Here is a 17,948-nt window from a genome sequence, read left to right as displayed (position 1 = left end):
CCCAATGGACATTGCCCTTAGTAAGGTGCCATAGTAATCGAGACTCACTTTTCAATAATTGCTTGGTCTAGAGTGCTGCTTCTGCAGGGCCCACATACCTCCTTCATTTCTCTAGCACATACACTATTAAACCTGGAAGGTGCATTATGAGTACAGAAATAAACAAGAAAGAGGGGTTTCTTTATCTCCGATGAATTAGCCAAAAAAAAACAACGACATCTCCCTAGGTACCTAGAATGATACAAGGAGTGTGTTAAGTTGAGCAATTTGAGAAGCATGCGAGAAGCGTCACCTTTTCATAGTCATTGTGTGTTATCGTGGAATTCAGAATACATGATAATACCGGAGTGCCATTGTCTTGCCCAATGATGCCTGTTAAATACCGGGTCTTCGGAAATAGTGTGTCTTGACCCCTGACGAAGGCGGTGAGCAGGCGGGGAAGACGCTAGGCTCAGACAGGCAACCAGCAGCTCATCGAGAGACCAGCTGTTTGTTCGCCGATTCTCGATTCCTCGGTGAAACCATAGGGCTCATCTCCCGGTCGAGATGCTCGATTCCACTATGTCAGAGCCTTTACCTATCGCCATAGACCCCGTGGCCCTGGTGACCACAGAATGTATCACCGTTACCTCGTCCATGCGGAAGCATGCCCGCTGGGCACACTCCTCTGTCTCCGCCATCCTGGGCGGCAATGGAGGCACCCGTGTCTACGATCGCGATTCCTCCACGCCTCCGAGTCCGCGCAAGAGCCCACAATCACCTCGCCATGATGACGATCATGCCCTGGCCAATAGATGGGGCCTGCGAGGGAAGAAGGGAAAGAGTATGCAGGATAATCCGTTGATATCGGCCTTTACCCGTCTGCGAAATGATCTCAAGGGCTGCAAAGACATCCGCACCTTCGATACCCCGGCTTTGCTTCATCCTTTCCTGCAGGTCATCCGCTCCTCCTCCACCTCCGCCGCCATCACCTCCCTTGCCCTGGTCGCCGTGACCAAGTTCTTTTCCTACAACATTGTTAACCGGGACTCACCTCGCCTCCCTATGGCAATGCAACTCTTATCCGCCGCCATTACACACTGCCGATTCGAAGCAAGCGACTCTTCTGCCGACGAAATTGTGTTGCTACGAATTTTGAAGCTGATGGAAGGCATGCTCTCTCGACCAGAGGGGGAGCTACTGGGGGACGAAAGCGTCTGTGAAATGATGGAAACAGGCCTCAGCATGTGCTGTCAGAGCCGACTGTCTGAGGTACTGCGAAGGTCTGCGGAGATGGCCATGGTCAACATGTGCCAAGTCATTTTCACACGACTGTCACACCTCGACCAAGATATGCCAGCCGGACCAACCCCATTTGCAGATGAAAGTACGAAGAAAGACACTTCCAACCTAAAGATGGACCCGTCTGTCAACGGTGACACAGTCACTTCACAACACAAGTCTGCTATGAGCTCAGATACAGCAGCCGCGGAACGGGACAGTACCAGCACGGAGGGACCTCTCGAGCAGACTGGCAATGGGGGAGCGGCTGCCGCACCACCGAGCCCGCAGACTGATGATGAAAGCGAGGAAATACAGCCATATTCTTTGCCCTCCATCAGGGAGCTCTTCCGGGTGTTGATTGACCTTCTTGACCCTCATAACCGGCAGCATACTGACACAATGAGAGTGATGGCCCTGCGCATCATCGACGTTGCTTTAGAAGTAGCTGGACCTTCAATTGCACGTCACCCAAGCTTGGCTGCCTTGGCTAAAGATGATCTCTGTCGTTACATCTTCCAATTGGTTCGCTCAGAACAACTTGCGATTCTTACTGGATCCCTTAGAGTTGCCGGCACATTATTATCGACATGTCGGCCTGTGTTGAAGCTTCAACAAGAACTTTACCTGTCATACTTGGTGGCTTGTCTTCATCCCCGTGTTGAGATTCCCCGAGAACCCGGCATTGACCCGGCCCTTTATGAAGGCGTACCGCAAACTCCCAAACTGGTTAAGCAACCGGCATCTCAGACAAATAGTGGCAGATCGACACCAGTTCCAGTCAAAGATCGGCAGAAATTAGGGCTGGAAGGTGGTTCACGGAAACCAGAAGCCCGCGAAGCAATGGTTGAAAGCATTGGTGTGTTGTCACGGATCCCGAGCTTCATGGTTGAACTTTTTGTAAACTACGACTGTGAAGTCGATCGAGCCGATTTGTGTGAAGATATGATCGGCCTACTCTCTCGAAACGCATTCCCCGACTCCGCAACATGGAGCACCACAAACGTGCCTCCACTCTGCTTGGACTCTCTTCTAGGGTACGTGCAGTTCATTTACGACCGAATGAATGATGAACCTGTGCATGGAGTCTACCCTCCACGAGATCACCTACGAACTCAGCGCAAAACCAAGAAAATTATCATCAAGGGAGCGCAAATGTTTAACGAAAGCCCGAAGGCGGGAATTGCCTACCTAGCAGAGCATGGCATTATTGAGGATCCGAAAAATCCTGTTCTGGTAGCTCGGTTCCTGAAGGGCACGAGCCGCCTGTCCAAGAAGGTACTTGGAGATTTCATCTCAAAACGTGACAATGAAGAATTGCTGGGCGCTTTTGTGGATCTTCTTGACTTCTCAGGCAGAAATGTGGTTGAAGCACTTCGCGAGTTGCTCAGTTCCTTCCGTCTACCCGGCGAGTCGCCGCTCATTGAACGAATCGTGTCAACTTTTTCGGAACACTACACCGAAAAGGCGCAGCCAGAAGGAATTGCGGATAAAGATGCCCTGTATGTTCTGACTTACGCCATCATCATGCTGAACACTGAACTGTACAACCCCAATGTGAAGTCACAAAATCGGATGTCGTTCCCTGCTTTTGCAAGGAACTTGCGCGGAGTCAACGCCGGCGGTGATTTTACGGAGGAATTCCTTCAGAATATCTATGACTCCATCAAAGAAAACGAGATCATTCTTCCAGATGAGCATGAGAACAAGCACGCCTTTGATTACGCTTGGAAAGAGCTACTTCTAAAGTCCTCGAGTTCTGGCGATATGGTTGTTGGGGAGACCAATATGCACGATGCCGACATGTTTGAGGCTACGTGGAAGCCAGTAGTGGCAACTCTATCTTATGTTTTTATGTCTGCATCAGACGACGCAGTTTACTCTCGCGTCGTCAACGGGTTTGACCAATGCGCACAAATCGCAGCTCGGTATGGCTTAACCGAGGCGTTCGACCGCATTGTCTACTCTCTAGCTTCTATCAGCACTTTGGCAACCAATAAGCCCCCGAGTACTGCTCTTAACACTGAGGTGCAAGCAGGCAAAAAGAGCGTGATGGTGAGTGAGCTGGCTGTAAAGTTTGGAAGGGACTTCCGAGCTCAATTGGCTACTGTCGTTCTGTTTCGAGTTCTACTGGGCAACGAGTCTGCACCCAAGCAGGGCTGGGAGCACATTGTCCAGATCCTCAGCAACTTGTTCATCAACTCCTTGATCCCGCCCTTTGACTCTACACTCACAGCTGAGCTTGACGTCTCTCCTATTCCGTTACAACCCCCATCACAAGTGGTGGATCGTGACAACCGTAGTAATGACTCAGGGTTACTGTCTGCATTCACGTCTTACCTGTCCAGTTACGCGGCCGATGATCCTCCGGAGCCATCGGACGAGGAGCTTGACAACACCCTTTGCACAGTGGATTGTGTTACTGCATGCTCGATATCCGAAATCTTAACCAATCTTAAGTAAGTAATGTGCGCATCAAGATTCAAATCAGCATGCTAACTTGTGACAAGATCTCTCCCTCTGCCATCTCTCGTGAAGCTTGTGGAGGCTTTGTTGTCCCAGCTGCCAGAGGAAAATGCACCTGCTGTCATTGTTGTGAAGCCAGAACGGCCAAATACCGTATCAAGGCCCACAAGTGCCAGAGTTGACCCGAACCAGCCGAAATATGACCCCTCCATGATATTTAACTTGGAATTGGCAACCGTGCTCACTCTTCGCAACAAGGAAACCCTTGAGGCCCTGGGCGAATCGCTTGCAACTACTCTGCAGACGCTAGTGCGCGATGCCAAAAATCTTCATCCATTGACCGTATCACGCATCGTCTCTTATCTGCTCAATCTTTTACGACTCAGTCATGTATGTGCTTCAAGGTTTATGGTGTTACGCATCCTCTAATTTTTCATAGGACGAGCATTTCCTGCGAGTACCTGTTGTGCTCCATACTATCTCTGGATATGACCAAGACATTTTAGAAGCTCTTGCTGTGCCAACGGTGAAGGGTCTTTCGCGATGTCTCGCTCACCCCGGCCGTTTGAGAAACGAGATTACGATTTCTCCTGACTTCTGGTCTATCCTCCAGCGGTTGATTCAGCACGAAGAGTCTGCCCCTATGGTGTTTGAACTTCTTCAGAGCATTATAGAGTCCATGCCTGACATCGTTACGGCCGATAATTACAAGTTTACGATCTCCCTTGCAAATGACTTTGTCAGTGCAGCGCATGTGGGGTCCATTACTGAACGTCGGAGGGATGGTCATCTTCGGAGAACTAAGAGCGTCAAGCAGCCCAAGGCTACGTAAGACAGCCCCTATTTTTTCAAGCTAGGCAAATGCTAACGAACAAATAGCGAAAATCACGTAGTCAACCGCGGTGTCAAGGCTATCGGTTTAATATACCATTTGACCGCTCGAGTTCCCACGCTCATCAAACAGTCTCACCTTGAGCAACATGAAGGTCAGTCCCCACAAATACCAATCCCTTTCTACGATCATATTCCTAACATCCTCTAAATAATCAGCCTGGGCTGCCTACTGGTATCCGATTTTCCAAACCCTCTCTGGCCAATGTATCAACCCATGCCGTGATATTCGACACCATGCCATCTCCACTCTTCAACGGGCTCTGCTATCTGCCGAATTGATCTCCGGCGACGACAAGGAATGGGCTACTCTCTTCGATGAAGTCCTCTTCCCACTCATCTTGCGCCTTCTCAAACCCGAGGTGTACCACTCCGATCCTATCGGTATGAGCGAGACCCGAGTCCAAGCAGCGACACTGGTTTGCAAAATCTTCCTGCGCTACCTCGACCAGCTTCCCAATCGCGAGGGAATGGTTCCTCTTTGGCTCCAGATCCTCGATATCCTCGACCGCATGATGAATAGCGGCCAGGGCGATAGCCTGGAAGAAGCCATCCCTGAGAGCTTGAAGAATATCCTTCTGGTCATGGCCGATGGCGGTTACCTCGTGCCCCCATCCCAGGACCCTAAAAAAGAGGGAATGTGGTTGGAAACTCGCAAGCGTCTCGGAAGATTCCTGCCTGACCTATTTGCTGAAATTTTCCCCGACGCTGGCAAGGAAGCTGAGAAGTCTCAACCTGGCTCTGGAGTTGCCTCCCCAGCCAAGCAGAGCCTCGACGCAACAAAAGAGACCGAGGAGACTGCTACTCCGGCAGAAACTGCAGTCGAACAGGCAGTGGAGACTGAGACCGAGACTGAGACTGGTGCTGGTGCTGACGAGAGCCAAGCTGCCACCACCGAGGTTACCTCTTCATAATCTTGTGTTATAGGTATTCCGAGTGTCTACAGCAGTCTTCGCTTCTTGCTTTTTGTCTGCATTTACATATAGATTAGCGTTGGGGTCGCAGCTTTGGACTTTGTTCTTTTGATTTTTTTTCCCCTACTCAATCTTGACTGTAGATAAAGTGCAATCATCTTATTGGCGCCGCCACATAATAAAAGAACAGTTGACTAGTGAAGCTACAAGAGCGGAACCAAAAAGCCTTCTACAATATCCGATAGGTGTAAATGCTATGTAGACCAATATACACGACAGTTTACAGATCTCCGGTATGAATGTTGGCCTAAAGATTACCGGATCAAGTAGCATGGAGACCAAATCCTCAAAGAATTCAATGCCCATAGGTAATAGCTAGGTAACTAAGATATGTTATACAACAGAGGAAAAACGCCTAGTTGATATCAAGTGTCGCGGCAAGCCAGGTGGTATGGTAACAATAGAATGCAAAGCAGTTCATTCATTCTCAACCTTGTTCGGGTTGAGTCAACTTAAAAGAAAATAGCAAGTCGGTGCCAGACTGGAGATGCAACGGGAAAAACAAAGATGACTGAGATGACTACATGTCACAAATGATACTTATACTAAAGAAGAATAGAAGTTTCAAGGGAAGCAGAGTGGTGTGGAAAATATGAAAGCAGAGAGCTCTCAGTTCAGTTGAGCAGACTTGAGCCTTCCGGGATATTCATAGTAGGCAGTGGGACATAGAAACTGCCTACTCATCCATGTCATCATCAAGATCGATAGCATCGGGATTTGCTGGTGCTGCGGGAGCTGCTTGGCCAGCGGGTGGAGGACGGTTACCACCCTCTGGGCCAGTGCTAGCAGCAACAAAGCCAACAGGGGCACGTGCTTGGCGTTCAATGGCAGCCATGGCATCGGCACGGCCTGCATCCTCCTCGTCTCCGGCTTGCTCATCATCTGGGCGTTGCTGGCTGCGTGCAATAGCCTGCGATGCAATAAAGTTGACATCGGTGCTTTAGGATTGTCAGTAACTTGATTATTAGGGGTGATTGGGGTAGGATATGAACATACTTGTATTGAGTCTGGACGCTTCTCTTGATGCGAAGCATTTCTTTGAATGTGTCCTCGTTTCCGTGTTGCACTTCGAAGGCTTCCCATTTCTGCCAGAAGGGAGCATTCGTGCGAGGGTCACAGAACTGCGAGGCGTGACCGTAGATCGCACGGGCACGGTCGATTTCGCCCAGTCGGCGCTCCATCTCGGCAAACTTGAGGCACATCTCCTTGGCCTCCTGGTCAGGCAGAGCTGCGACGGCCCGCTCATAGATAGGTCGGGTAGATGTGAGACCAAAGTTGGAAGCGGACTTGGTGATGTAGAATTCGAACATTTCGAATCGGTCCTCGTCAGAAACAGCCCGAGTTGCGCGCTCATAGATACGCATCGCATGTCGTGCAAGACCTCGTTCCTCCTCCAGATTTCCGTACATCAGGTAAAGGGGTTTGGCGAACTTTGGTGGGCACCCATCTAATGCCTGTTCGAAGAGGTCACGGAGTCTCTCGATTCCGATCTTGCGATCAACAGCCTTAGTCAGGTAAAGGTTCCAGAGTTCAAAGGCAACTGGGTAACTGAAGAGATCAAGACCGCGCTCGTACACCTTGAAGGAATCTTCAAAGTAATCATTCTCTTCCAGCAGGTTTGCATAGTTGACAACAGTTTGCGGTGTCGCGATACGAAGCTCGAAAATGCGCTCGTAGACCTTTCTTGTCTCGTCCAATGAGGACACACTCTCAACAAGATCGACATAGAAACTCCATAGCTTCCAGCTCTTGTGAACGCGCTGTTGCGGAGATAAGGTCTCATCGAAGTAATCCACCGTGGACTTCTTTGGCGCTTGAGTGGCTTTGGCCATAATGCTGACAGCTTGGTCAAAGTTTTCCGCGCGAAGCTCCATCTCGGCCCATTCGCACCATGTCTCAGCCAGCTCGGCCACGGATTTGAAGGGGACCTTGACGGCCTTTTCAAAGATCACTCTGGAGGTTCCCAGATCCCCACCATTCTCATAAAGTTTGGCGTAATTGATCCACAGCTCCGAAAACTTGCCATGAGCTTTCTTGGGGTTGATAGCGGCGATAGCAGCAGTATAGGTGTTGACAACTTCCTGTTTGTTATCCCCCCACAATCCAACCCTCTTCTCCCATTCAATGACATTGTTGGGATTTTGTCGCAAAAGAACGTCATTGACCAGGAATGGTCGTCGATCCATCAATTGCTCAAAGCGTAGCATGCGCGAGTCAAGATCAAAGTCGGCGTCTTCATCAAGTTTGCCTTTTTCGGACCGAACTGCCGCTGCTTCCATCAGATTGCCGATGATTGATTCCTCGAATTCGACATAAGAGTCAAAGATCAGGGTGAAATCACGGACTGTCATAACGGTAGTAATTCCCTCCTCAAAGACATCGCGTGCCTTTTCGAAATTACCCTTGGTGATCCAGTAGGTGGCCAGACCAGCCCACAGCTTTCCTCGCTGGTCTGCGAATCGATCAATGCCGCTTCGAAGAATGGCATCCACATCAATTCCCACTTGCGGGCCTGTTTCAATCTGTTTGGCTTTCGAGACCAACAAGTCCACCATCTCAGTCCATAATTGGAAATTGCTCCTGCCCTGCTTGGACTCAAACCGCGGGTTGTCAAGAATTTCCATGAAGACCTTGACAGCCTCCGTATATTCGCCCATCTGAACCAGAATGTCAATGTATTCCTCTGCATTCTCAGGATGAATCTGCATGTACCGAGCCCAGATCTTCACGGCAGTTTGTCCAGATGCAGATCGTGCAAAGCCTTTATATAGTCTCCAAATTCGGTTATGCTGAGTGACTGGCAATGCACGGAGAGCTCGATCGAAAGTCCTTCGTGTCTGAGTCACCATGGGCTGTTGCATTAGAACAGTGAGGTACATCTCCCAGATGCGAGGCATTTTGTTGAGGAGGATCAGAGCTCGTTCGAAGAGGGCGTTCACCTTCTGGTATTCCGCGCGGTAGACAGTGGGGTTGCGGCCTTTGAGATGCTTCGTTCGGAACTCCAGGTACTGTCACAAATGTCAGTCAGTGACTTGCTTGCAAACCAGTCTCAAATCTTCCTTACCATCTTCCACAACTTGTATGAGCGGGGCAATTGTCGGCAGGCACGCTCCATAATCTAGTAAAAGCTATTAGAAATCATTCCACAGGTTTTGGGGTCTTCAAGATACAACATACAAAAGCTTGCTCATAGAGCGTGCCATTCTGCTGCTTGAATTCGATGTAAGCCAACCATGGCTTAATGCTTCCAACTTCGCGCAACAGATCTTGTTCGTAGATAGTATCCTGGTCGGTCTTGTGCAAGCAGAGGTTAGCTATCGAAATTTTGGGTCGACGGAACTGAAAGTGCAACGGGCGCTTACAATCAGGTAGAGGTCCGGCCGGGACGCAGATGGGCGATCCATCTGTGCGTGCTGCCGGTTTGATCTCGGGGGCAGGAGCGTCCCTGGCATAGCGCCACTCTATTCGAGCGGGATCAGGTAGCACGTTCGCTAGTTCAGCATGGGAGAATGGGCGCAGGTGGTGAACTTCACGGGGAAATCACACAGTCGCGTTAATGAAGGATGAAACGATGAAGTCGTATGCCCCATCACGTGACTCTGGTAGCACCACATTAGGTAGGCGGTACATTCCTATCAGCGTCATATCAATGTGGCCGCACGTTTACAACTATCGTTAGTTTAGTTCTCCATTTGGTTTCTAAGCTGCCGTCATGTCGGGTGCTGTGGTAAGTGAAGCTTAGCATGAATCGACTGCTTTGTCTATATGTCTAATGTCCTTGCAGGGCCGAGAGCCAGTCTTCCCGACTCGCCAATCACTGGGATTGATGAAGAGCAAGCTGAAGGGAGCCGAGATTGGACACAGCTTGTTAAAGCGAAAGAGTGAAGCATTGACCAAGTAGGACCTCCACTGTCTTTCATACTTCTAGAGCTCCACTGATCACTAATACTTCTTAACAGACGTTTCCGAGGTATGATGTCTTGAGGACTTCGAGTCGGGTCCTCCCCGCATCCCGCATTCCCAATCCCCAGGAGTTAATTCCGATCCACAGAAATCACACGTCGCATCGATGAGGCCAAGCAAAAGATGGGTCGAGTCATGCAAATTGCAGCCTTTTCCCTGGCCGAAGTAAGCTACGCAGTTGGTGGCGATATCGGATACCAGGTTCAGGAGTCCGCCAAACAAGCTCGCTTCCGAGTGCGCGCAAAGCAGGAGAACGTCTCCGGTGTCCTCCTCCCCCATTTCGAGAGTTATACACAGGAGGGTGTCAATGACTTCGCTTTGACGGGTCTTGGTAAGGGTGGACAGCAGATTCAGCGCTGCCGGGAGACATATGCCCGCGCCGTGGAGACGCTGGTGGAGCTGGCTAGTCTACAGGTACGGATAATGGAGCACCAGGATCATCTACATGATACCAATGGCTAATTATCTTAGACTGCCTTTTTGATTCTGGACGAGGTTATCAAGGTTGTCAACCGAAGAGGTAAGCATAACATCGAACTCTTTGCCCCGGTGTATAAAAGCTGACTCGTCTTCTAGTGAACGCCATGTAAGTTTCATCTACCAACATAGTTGGTAAGGTATCATGTACAGTACTAACACGTTGGCCAGTGAGCATGTCATTATCCCTCGAACTGAAAACACTATCAAATGTTTGTACCACCTCCTTCACGATGGGAATCGCAGCACTAACAAGCCCTACAGACATCAACTCTGAGCTCGACGAACTGGACCGAGAGGAGTTTTACCGTCTTAAGAAGGTCTCGGGCAAGAAGCAGCGCGATGTTGCGGCTGCAGACGCCGAAATTGCGGCTGCTAGGCAAAAGGAAGCCGAGAAGAAAGCACAAGCCGGAACACCAGCCCAGGAGGCTAAGGAGGAGGAGGCCGAAAGTACGGATGTTTTGGGCGAGCAAGAAGACAACGATGTCATTTTTTAGGGATTTTCTTTTCTTTGCATCTTTTATTTCCCCCATTTCGGACTGCATCTACTGTCCCCATGGCATTTGATTTTGATATTTGTATCATTTTTGTCGACTACTACGGAGTAAATCTGTACTGTTTCTATTTTCCTGAGCCGTTTGCTTCATTCTCCAGAATATATTTCGACTTACTGGACTAATGCAAATCCCACGAATTGAAAAGTAGGTAAATTCAATGAAACAAAATGTACCCAGGTAGTCTCTTTGTATTGTGAATACATAAGTAAGATAAGAGCCCCCAAAACGCCAGTAAAACAATACCAGGATGTTTTTCTCTTTCTGGAGATGTGCAATAACGAAGCAACTACTGTCTCTGGTAGGTAACGCGGATGGCTTTGCCCTGTTCGCCCATGGGCATACCCGAAGTAGCCTCCTTTGCGCTAATAGCTCCTGCCTCAGTCTCATACTCGACGAATGCGATACCTTTGCGACCAGGAACCAATCTGACTTCTTTGAATCCTTCGAAGCGACCAAAGATAGATGACAGGGCCTCCTCGTTGGAATCGTCTGGGATTTCCCGCAGGAATAGAATTTTGTTGGGCGGAAGGTACTCGTCGGGGACAACGGCGGTGGTAGTACCAGAGGTAGGCTTGAGCCCAGTACCCTTGGTCGTCTTTGCGGGGCGAGCAGGCTCGGCAGCGGCAGCGGGACGCTTCAGCTTCTTCTGAGCCTCGAGGGCTTCATGGGCTTGTTTCCGCTCTGTAAAAGATAAGACATGATCAGCGATTAGATACAATGTACTTCCAGTAGGCAATGTGGTCGTCGAAAGAGCATTGCAACATACCCTTCTCGGCCATCCGCCGCCTCTTGTGAGCCTCTAGCTCGTCCGTGCCGTTTTCCCGTAGCACAGTAGCATCGCTCCTCGTCTTCGCGTAATCTAGGACCATGGGCTTATCGAAAAGATCAAATCCATTCACCTCTTCAATGGCGCGAGTGGCAGCCTCCACGCTGTCGAAGACAATGAAAGCCTGGCCCTTGGCACGAAGGTTGGTCTTTGCGACGATCTCAAGCACATTTCCAAATTCTGAGAAGATCTCTTCCAGTGATTGCTTGAGTTGCTCGATCTTGATGTGCTCCTCTAGATTACGGACCTGGTGGGTTGGGAAAACGTATATGTCAGTTCAGGTTGCGGGCGCGGAGCGATTGGAGATGGCGGTTGAAGAGGGGGAGAGAGTGGTCCATACATATACCCTGCGAAAGAAGATTAGCGGTCAGAAGTAAGAGAATTCAGAAGCGAGAGACACTTACGTGCTATTGGGAGGCATAGTCCCTTCTGATGCGCCAGCAGTCGCCATGGTTGCGACAGAATGAGCTCCGGAAGCTGAGCGAGGTTGAGCTTCTGCTTTCTGTTCGTCAAGATTAGATTGAGCCGGCAATGATTTAGATTATTATGCATTATTCTGGCGCTCCTTACATGAACTAGCATCATTGGTCTAGTGGTAGAATTCGTCGTTGCCATCGACGAGGCCCGTGTTCGATTCACGGATGATGCAAACCTCTTCTTTTTGCTTTTCTATCTTTTTGGTCTACTTACCAATATTTTCGTATATATTTATTTTGTTCCTTGATCTTTATGGAATTCAATTGGTTTTTTCTTTCTTTTCCAACTCAATTGTGCCATTGGTCATACTCGCGGGTACTCTTAAACCAATATTCAAGGAGTTTGAGGTTCTGCCCAGATTGGTATGTAATACGTTAATTTGCCATGATGTTCAGTAGCGCACGATCCATGCTGAGGACTATTTTAGTACTGAGCGTATGTAGCTGTCAAAAGGGCCCATTATCGGTGGGTAATTTTAACATTGAACTCAAGCACTCAAGTTTGTCTGTTTCTTTTTATGTTGCTGGCACCAGATTGCCCCTCAATATGTCTACTTTCTCCTTCAATTCCTTCGGGGCCGCAGACCAGTCCTCATACTTGAGGGTTTCAGACTCGGTCAAGGTGAAAAGATATTCTGCTGCACTCGAGCGAACCTGTCACACACGTTGAGTCAGTACTATGAAATTTGAGGAATATATTGAATGTGAACCATACTCTTGGGAATGGATGCAACAGCATCGCTGTTAGCTTCTTCAACACCTCCCCTCGCAAATTTCCAGTCCCTGATAATGCGGCATAGACTTTGACTGCACCTTCCATACGAGCAATATTCGCTGATCGGAAATGGGCCTTTTGGACGAGGAGGAAGACTTTCCGGAAAACGGGGTTGGACCCATTTAGACCAGCAACCGTGTAGCCATGATAGCTGTCCAACAAGAACGCAATAAGCTCAATGATAGGAATGGCATAACGGTCGTCTGGAAGATTATCACTCAGCACAGTTGACAAAACCTGCAGAACCTCCACCAGGATATTGGGATCAGAGTGTGGGTTGTGGGAATTGAGGAATTGAATCAAAGCAGCCCGTGAGGCGCGGACGAGACCTTCGGCGCCGGCAACTGCAGAGGTAGCCAGGCCTTGTAATAGTGGGAGACGTAACCATTCTTGGCCCCAGGATGAGAGCAATTGAAAGAAATACTCTTGAGAGGACACGTCGCTGACATGCTCAAATTTCCTGTTTGAATTAGCCCTGCTAGGACCAAACTTGAAACCGAGGCCCCTTACCTGTCGAAAGGATTGAATTCCACCATTTCCCAAAAACAGTCCTGTAGACAAAGCGATGCTTGTAGTCTGACCTTGTCGAGCTTCTCGCATGCAAGCCGACAAAGGCACCCGGCAAGTTCGAAGACAATAGGTGTGCTTGGTGAAAGTTTGAGTTCAAGTATTCGTGCTACTTCAATTGCCTCGATTCGAATCAAGGAACCGATATCTCCTCTCCTGTCCGTGGTATAATCGTTGAGGAATCCAGGCAGACTATGGGCAATTGTTTGAGTGAAAGCTGTGTTATAGTTAGCATCCACCTATTTTTGTTTTCTCGAAAGCATCTGAAGATACATACGTGAGAGTTTGATCGTGTGTGGCACAATACCGGTCGCGAAGCACCTCACAGAAAGGACTCGCTTTTCGATGGTCTCCTCCTTTCCAGCACACCTTAGCAATTCCATTATTATACCCTGCTGTAGACTTTCTCGGCCCTCGAGCTGTTTGAAAACTGCACCAAGGGCTAGAATTTGGCCACGACCACTGGAAAGCTTCGATGAACTACGAAGATGAGAAAACCACGTCTGCACAGTGGTATCTTGTTTTGCAGACGATAACAGTGGAAATAGTAGGGAAAGTGCTTCTGACGAAGTTTGGATAGAAATGTCGTCACCACGGGAAACAGACAATGATAAGATATGGAGAACACGGTCAAGCAATGCCTCCGATGGTCGGTCAACCCCAACTAATATGGTTGCTCGGCAGAGTGAGGAGATGAAACAAGAAGATGACTCTGCTGTTAACTCAGGACGAGAGCTCTGAAGGGTCAGGTCGTTATCGGTAGGGCTGTAAGGTGACTCGAAGACTTCCCACAACCTAGCAACATGTGAAGAAACTTCTTTCCCTTCCAGCGTATCTCTCATGTCTGGCGATGCATCCCACTCAGAGATGTATGCGTCAACGGCAAGGGCAATAGATAATAGGCATCCATGTCTCGACTCCACATCACCCCGAGGAATACGGGCAAGTTTGCCCAAGAGCCGCTGCAGAACGAAGCTTATAGTTTGAAATTTTCCCTGCCTGCTTAATGACCCAATGGACCGTGCTGCATGCCGCCGTGATTCGGCATCCGGAGAACCGATGCCTCGCCAATTCATCAGAGCGTCCAAGAGCGGACCCCAATACACCAGGTCCAGAGAGGCGGTCGATTTGGCCACATCGATCATAGCACGGGAACGCCGCGCAACAGCATGGTAGTCCACGACTTGCACAAGAGGAATCCCCTCAGTTATCATATTAGGGTGACGGCCAATCAATTCCTGTAGAGCAGCAGAGGCACCTCGTCGGATATTTCCGGACGGATCTACACAGGCAGAGCAGACCAGTTCCACAGCCAACTTTTGCAAAACATCCACTTCAATGTTTCCAGAGATCGAGGGGACAATCTGGGCTTGTATGGCTTGTAGTTCGGACGTTGTGTACTTTCGAGACAAGGCCCAAACACCAAAGCAAGCGGCATCACGGACACCGGTTCCCACAGAACTGCCAGTGGATGACCTTTGTTCGAAATCAAGACACGAGATAAGAGATTGGAGAATATCGGGGAGCTGATGCGTTGGAGGTGCACGACGAAACAGAAGATGGGATAGAGTCAGCATCAGACCCTGCCATTGTTGTGCGTCAACACCACTCGTGTTGCGTTTCAGCGAAATTAAACCGGCATTACGTGCCTCAAAAGGAGTAATCAAAGTACCATCGTCTTTTTCGTACAAAATGTTTTCTCCGAGTGAGCCAATAACGGCCTCGATGACCTCTGCTCCCATTTCTGGATCCAGTTTCAAAGCTATAACACTGAGTGCCTTGCTTGAAGCAAATCGAACAGGCGTATCCTTGTCCGAAAGGGCCACTAGGAAGTGATCAATGGCATCCTCCAGGATGGTAGAAAGTTGATCATCAGTGAGAGGGCCAACTCCTCTTTCACTCAGAGACAGAGCCATGACTGTAATGTTGCGAAGGATTTTGACCACGATTTTCCGGGCAATTGCAGAGGTTTTGATTATTGTTGAAACTTTCGAGGTACCCTGTGAAACAGAGATTGTCTGCTCAAAGACATGCCTGAGCAAAGGTGCAAAAATCTCCAACTGACCAGAACCAGCCAGACGGGCTATAAACGAGAGAACTCCGATACAAGAATAGACCGAAGTTGCACCATCATCTGCAGGCTGCATAATAGCGAAGGCCCAGTCAGTAAGGCGCGTCAAAAACCCAAGGGCTTGCATATCGCCACGCAAAGTAAGTCGTGCCAAGAGAGCCGTTGCTGCCTCTCGCTCTTTGCCAGGAACATTGATGTAATGAAGGGCTAAAGATAGTAGTGACTTTGCGATCATGGGAGTGTTTTCGGGTAAAGTCCCAATTTGCTGCAGATTATCGTACGGGATGGGAATATCATCGGAGGATAGCGAGGAAAGATCAAATGGTGCGAGCAGGAGATGCGAGAGCCAGACTAACATCACGTAACGCTCTTCCCACTGCAGCGTTTGTATATTGGGCCCCAAGGCGTCATCATGCGTGGAATCTGGAACAGAGGCACTGTCCCACTCCACGAAAGCTCGCAGCACCGAACCAAGGTATTTGGGCTCGTTGTTAAGGAACCTGCTGATCACCTTGGCTCCACGAACCTTACAGAACGTGTAAAGCAGCCTGCAGATTGCTTTCGGCAGAGGATACAAAGCCGGGCCTTGGGAAGGCTTCGCTGGTTGAGAGCCATACTGGCTGCGATGCTTGATCAAATATTCCAGAAAGGCATTAACTAGAGGAGGCAGTAGCTTCTGCAAATGCGGGTCCAAGAGTTGAGGCCACTCTTGAAAAGGTTCAAGCTGTGATGTTCAGTCAGTATTGTTGCAGATGATTCAAATTCTCTTCTCAAAAACCACGATTTATTGTCTTACAAGGTTTACGAGCTTCTCCGTCTTGGAGATTTGTGCCCATTTGCGTGGGGTGCGGAGAGGGGTTCCTTTTTCAAATCTCCACAACAGTGACGGCAGCTTTTCCGAGAACTCCGTCACTAGGTCGCCGGAAGCCCGTTGAAGCTTCAATTCACGGTCTTCCACAGCATCCATTGCGGAAAACGGAAATGTGGCTGTAGTCGTGTTTCTTTCACGATTCGGGGAAAAGCATCAACAAGCGGGTCAGGTCATGTGACGAGATGGATGTATCGAACCACATCACGAGTCTACTGATTTTCATGAAATACTTTTGGTTGGCAAGATATTTTGTTACCAAGCACACAATGTTTTTAGACAACCCTTGTTTGGATCTAGGAGCTTCGCCGTTCGTAAGTTGTGCACTTGAAATCCGAAATCCAGAAGATTAGGAAATATTTTCACGCGAAATAAGCATCAAATAATCTACTCAAAGAGGAAAACCAACAACTCAGCCCAAATTATGTGGCATTGAAAGTCAGGCATGCCATAGGCTATACTCAGACATGTGGAAACCCCAGGCACCTTCCATCACATGTGACTCTTTCGTTCTGAACTCCAATCATAGACTAGAAGGTTCCCTATAAGAGGACCAGTCGGAAGATCTGGCTATAGATAAAATATTGGCCTGGCTCCTCAGGAGTGGGTTGTAGAATAAAAGTCGAGGTGAAGATCATTGGCTTATCAAGTTCATCATTGATCTGGTGCACCCCAGACCAAACATTAGTTTTAACCAGGCCGCGGAAGTAAAGTAGGTTACTTACAGCCAGCTCTCCTGTAACCGTGATAACCATTCCTCCACCATTAGCTGGCGCGGCGTCTATAATACTGGCCTGGGTTTTCACAAGTGACAGCTCCGGCTTCTAGAGAGTATGAGTCCTATACAAGCAATTCTCATTCGTGAAACTTTGGAAAGGGACACTGACAGTCAGGGATTCCATGATTACCTCAACGCCTTGCATCTGTTTACCTTCCCATGCTAACATCGATTCCGGGCGCTAGTGTTATATTAGCCTTTCCATCATAGGAGGTTTTATGACTTAAGAGGCCCCGGAGTCATGGAATGTTTCTTGGATCAAGTATGACATACGTAGAGTGATGCTAATTTTGGTCTTTCGGATGCGTCATCGAAAATTGGGAACCAGTGTTGAACAAATTGATCTAGCATAATTTAACGAAGGGTACCCAAGCATAGAACGCGCTATGAAAGTGAAGAGGAGGCAAATGGCAAGGGCGACCTACTGGCGATCTCCATGATCTTCGCTAGGTGCTACAACACTAGACAAGGTACCTGGATCAGCCTACTGAACGTAAAAGAATATTATACTAAAGACAAACGAAACGCACAGAGATGGGAGTGGTAGCTGGAAAAGAATATAATAGGGACAGAAGTGTAGGGAAATGCTAAGGATAAAATCGACAAGAAATGCCTCGGTGTCGAGTATATAACAAAACAGGAGCACATGCCTCTTTCGCGTACCCATAGACGATGCATAAAGCTAGTAAAGGAGTTTGTAAACTACTTATCCATAGAATTAGTGCCCAAAGGACCTATCCAATCAACACCATACAAGTTGTCTGATGATACATATACCATTTTGGGAAAATTCCTTTCTTACTTTGAGAACTCATTACATGTCATAAAAAGACATGAGACTTTTCTCTAACCCGCTTAGAAGCTTTAGATGCTTTACGTCTTTCTAGGAAGTCTGAAATCAATTATTTTTTTTTGTTACAAAGATATCAATAGGACAAGATAACCGCTGGTGGCTGCGCTGAAACCAGATTACCCGCAGTTTGCTCTCGGAATCCACGT

General features: G+C 48.6%; 5 protein-coding genes across 5 annotated transcripts; 2 read left to right on the top strand and 3 right to left on the bottom strand.

The window, feature by feature from the left end:
* Positions 1-546: 546 nt before the first annotated feature.
* Positions 547-5,531, top strand: N7503_005414 (uncharacterized protein; the record flags this gene model as incomplete). The annotated part of the gene is made up of 5 exons (XM_057064961.1): positions 547-3,719; positions 3,771-4,116; positions 4,166-4,554; positions 4,606-4,712; positions 4,777-5,531. 5 exons carry the CDS (start codon positions 547-549, stop codon positions 5,529-5,531), a joined length of 4,770 nt encoding a protein of 1,589 aa, XP_056922704.1.
* A 694-nt stretch (positions 5,532-6,225) lies between these two features.
* N7503_005413 (mRNA splicing protein SYF1) lies at positions 6,226-9,133 on the bottom strand. Its single transcript, XM_057064960.1, has 5 exons — positions 8,954-9,133; positions 8,769-8,885; positions 8,656-8,709; positions 6,588-8,599; positions 6,226-6,529 (listed from the first exon to the last, which is right to left on the bottom strand). The coding sequence occupies exons 1-5, from the start codon at positions 9,041-9,043 to the stop codon at positions 6,268-6,270; spliced, it is 2,535 nt and encodes an 844-aa protein (XP_056922703.1). The 5' UTR covers positions 9,044-9,133; the 3' UTR covers positions 6,226-6,267.
* Positions 9,134-9,303: 170 nt separating this feature from the next.
* N7503_005412 (H(+)-transporting V1 sector ATPase subunit D) lies at positions 9,304-10,528 on the top strand (the record flags this gene model as incomplete). The annotated part of the gene is made up of 8 exons (XM_057064959.1): positions 9,304-9,318; positions 9,376-9,488; positions 9,551-9,561; positions 9,643-9,968; positions 10,026-10,074; positions 10,131-10,140; positions 10,203-10,243; positions 10,296-10,528. 8 exons carry the CDS (start codon positions 9,304-9,306, stop codon positions 10,526-10,528), a joined length of 798 nt encoding a protein of 265 aa, XP_056922702.1.
* Positions 10,529-10,874: 346 nt separating this feature from the next.
* On the bottom strand, positions 10,875-11,865 carry N7503_005411 (U1A/U2B'/SNF family RNA-binding protein; the record flags this gene model as incomplete). The annotated part of the gene is made up of 4 exons (XM_057064958.1): positions 10,875-11,269; positions 11,355-11,661; positions 11,755-11,761; positions 11,819-11,865. The coding sequence occupies 4 exons, from the start codon at positions 11,863-11,865 to the stop codon at positions 10,875-10,877; spliced, it is 756 nt and encodes a 251-aa protein (XP_056922701.1).
* Positions 11,866-12,406: 541 nt separating this feature from the next.
* Positions 12,407-16,270, bottom strand: N7503_005410 (tubulin-specific chaperone D; the record flags this gene model as incomplete). Its single annotated transcript, XM_057064957.1, has 5 exons — positions 12,407-12,544; positions 12,606-13,125; positions 13,176-13,449; positions 13,510-16,027; positions 16,100-16,270. 5 exons carry the CDS (start codon positions 16,268-16,270, stop codon positions 12,407-12,409), a joined length of 3,621 nt encoding a protein of 1,206 aa, XP_056922700.1.
* Between the last annotated feature and the right edge of the window lie 1,678 nt (positions 16,271-17,948).

This window comes from Penicillium pulvis, assembly GCF_028828015.1.
Source record: "Penicillium pulvis strain IBT 33274 chromosome Unknown contig_23_segment0_segment0, whole genome shotgun sequence".
NCBI classification, from domain to species: domain Eukaryota; kingdom Fungi; phylum Ascomycota; class Eurotiomycetes; order Eurotiales; family Aspergillaceae; genus Penicillium; species Penicillium pulvis.
Note: the sequence above shows the minus strand (reverse complement) of the source record. Positions and strands in the feature narration are given on the sequence as shown.

Bases quoted from the DNA above. Each gene is read 5' to 3' on its own strand.
- N7503_005413 (XM_057064960.1), bottom strand. From the start codon at position 9,043: ATGCCAGGGACGCTCCTGCCCCCGAGATCAAACCGGCAGCACGCACAG. The intron at 8,710-8,768 runs GTATGTTGTATC...AGCTTTTACTAG, and splicing joins CGCTCTATGAGCAAGCTTTT to ATTATGGAGCGTGCCTGCCG. The intron at 8,600-8,655 runs GTAAGGAAGATT...CATTTGTGACAG, and splicing joins CATACAAGTTGTGGAAGATG to TACCTGGAGTTCCGAACGAA.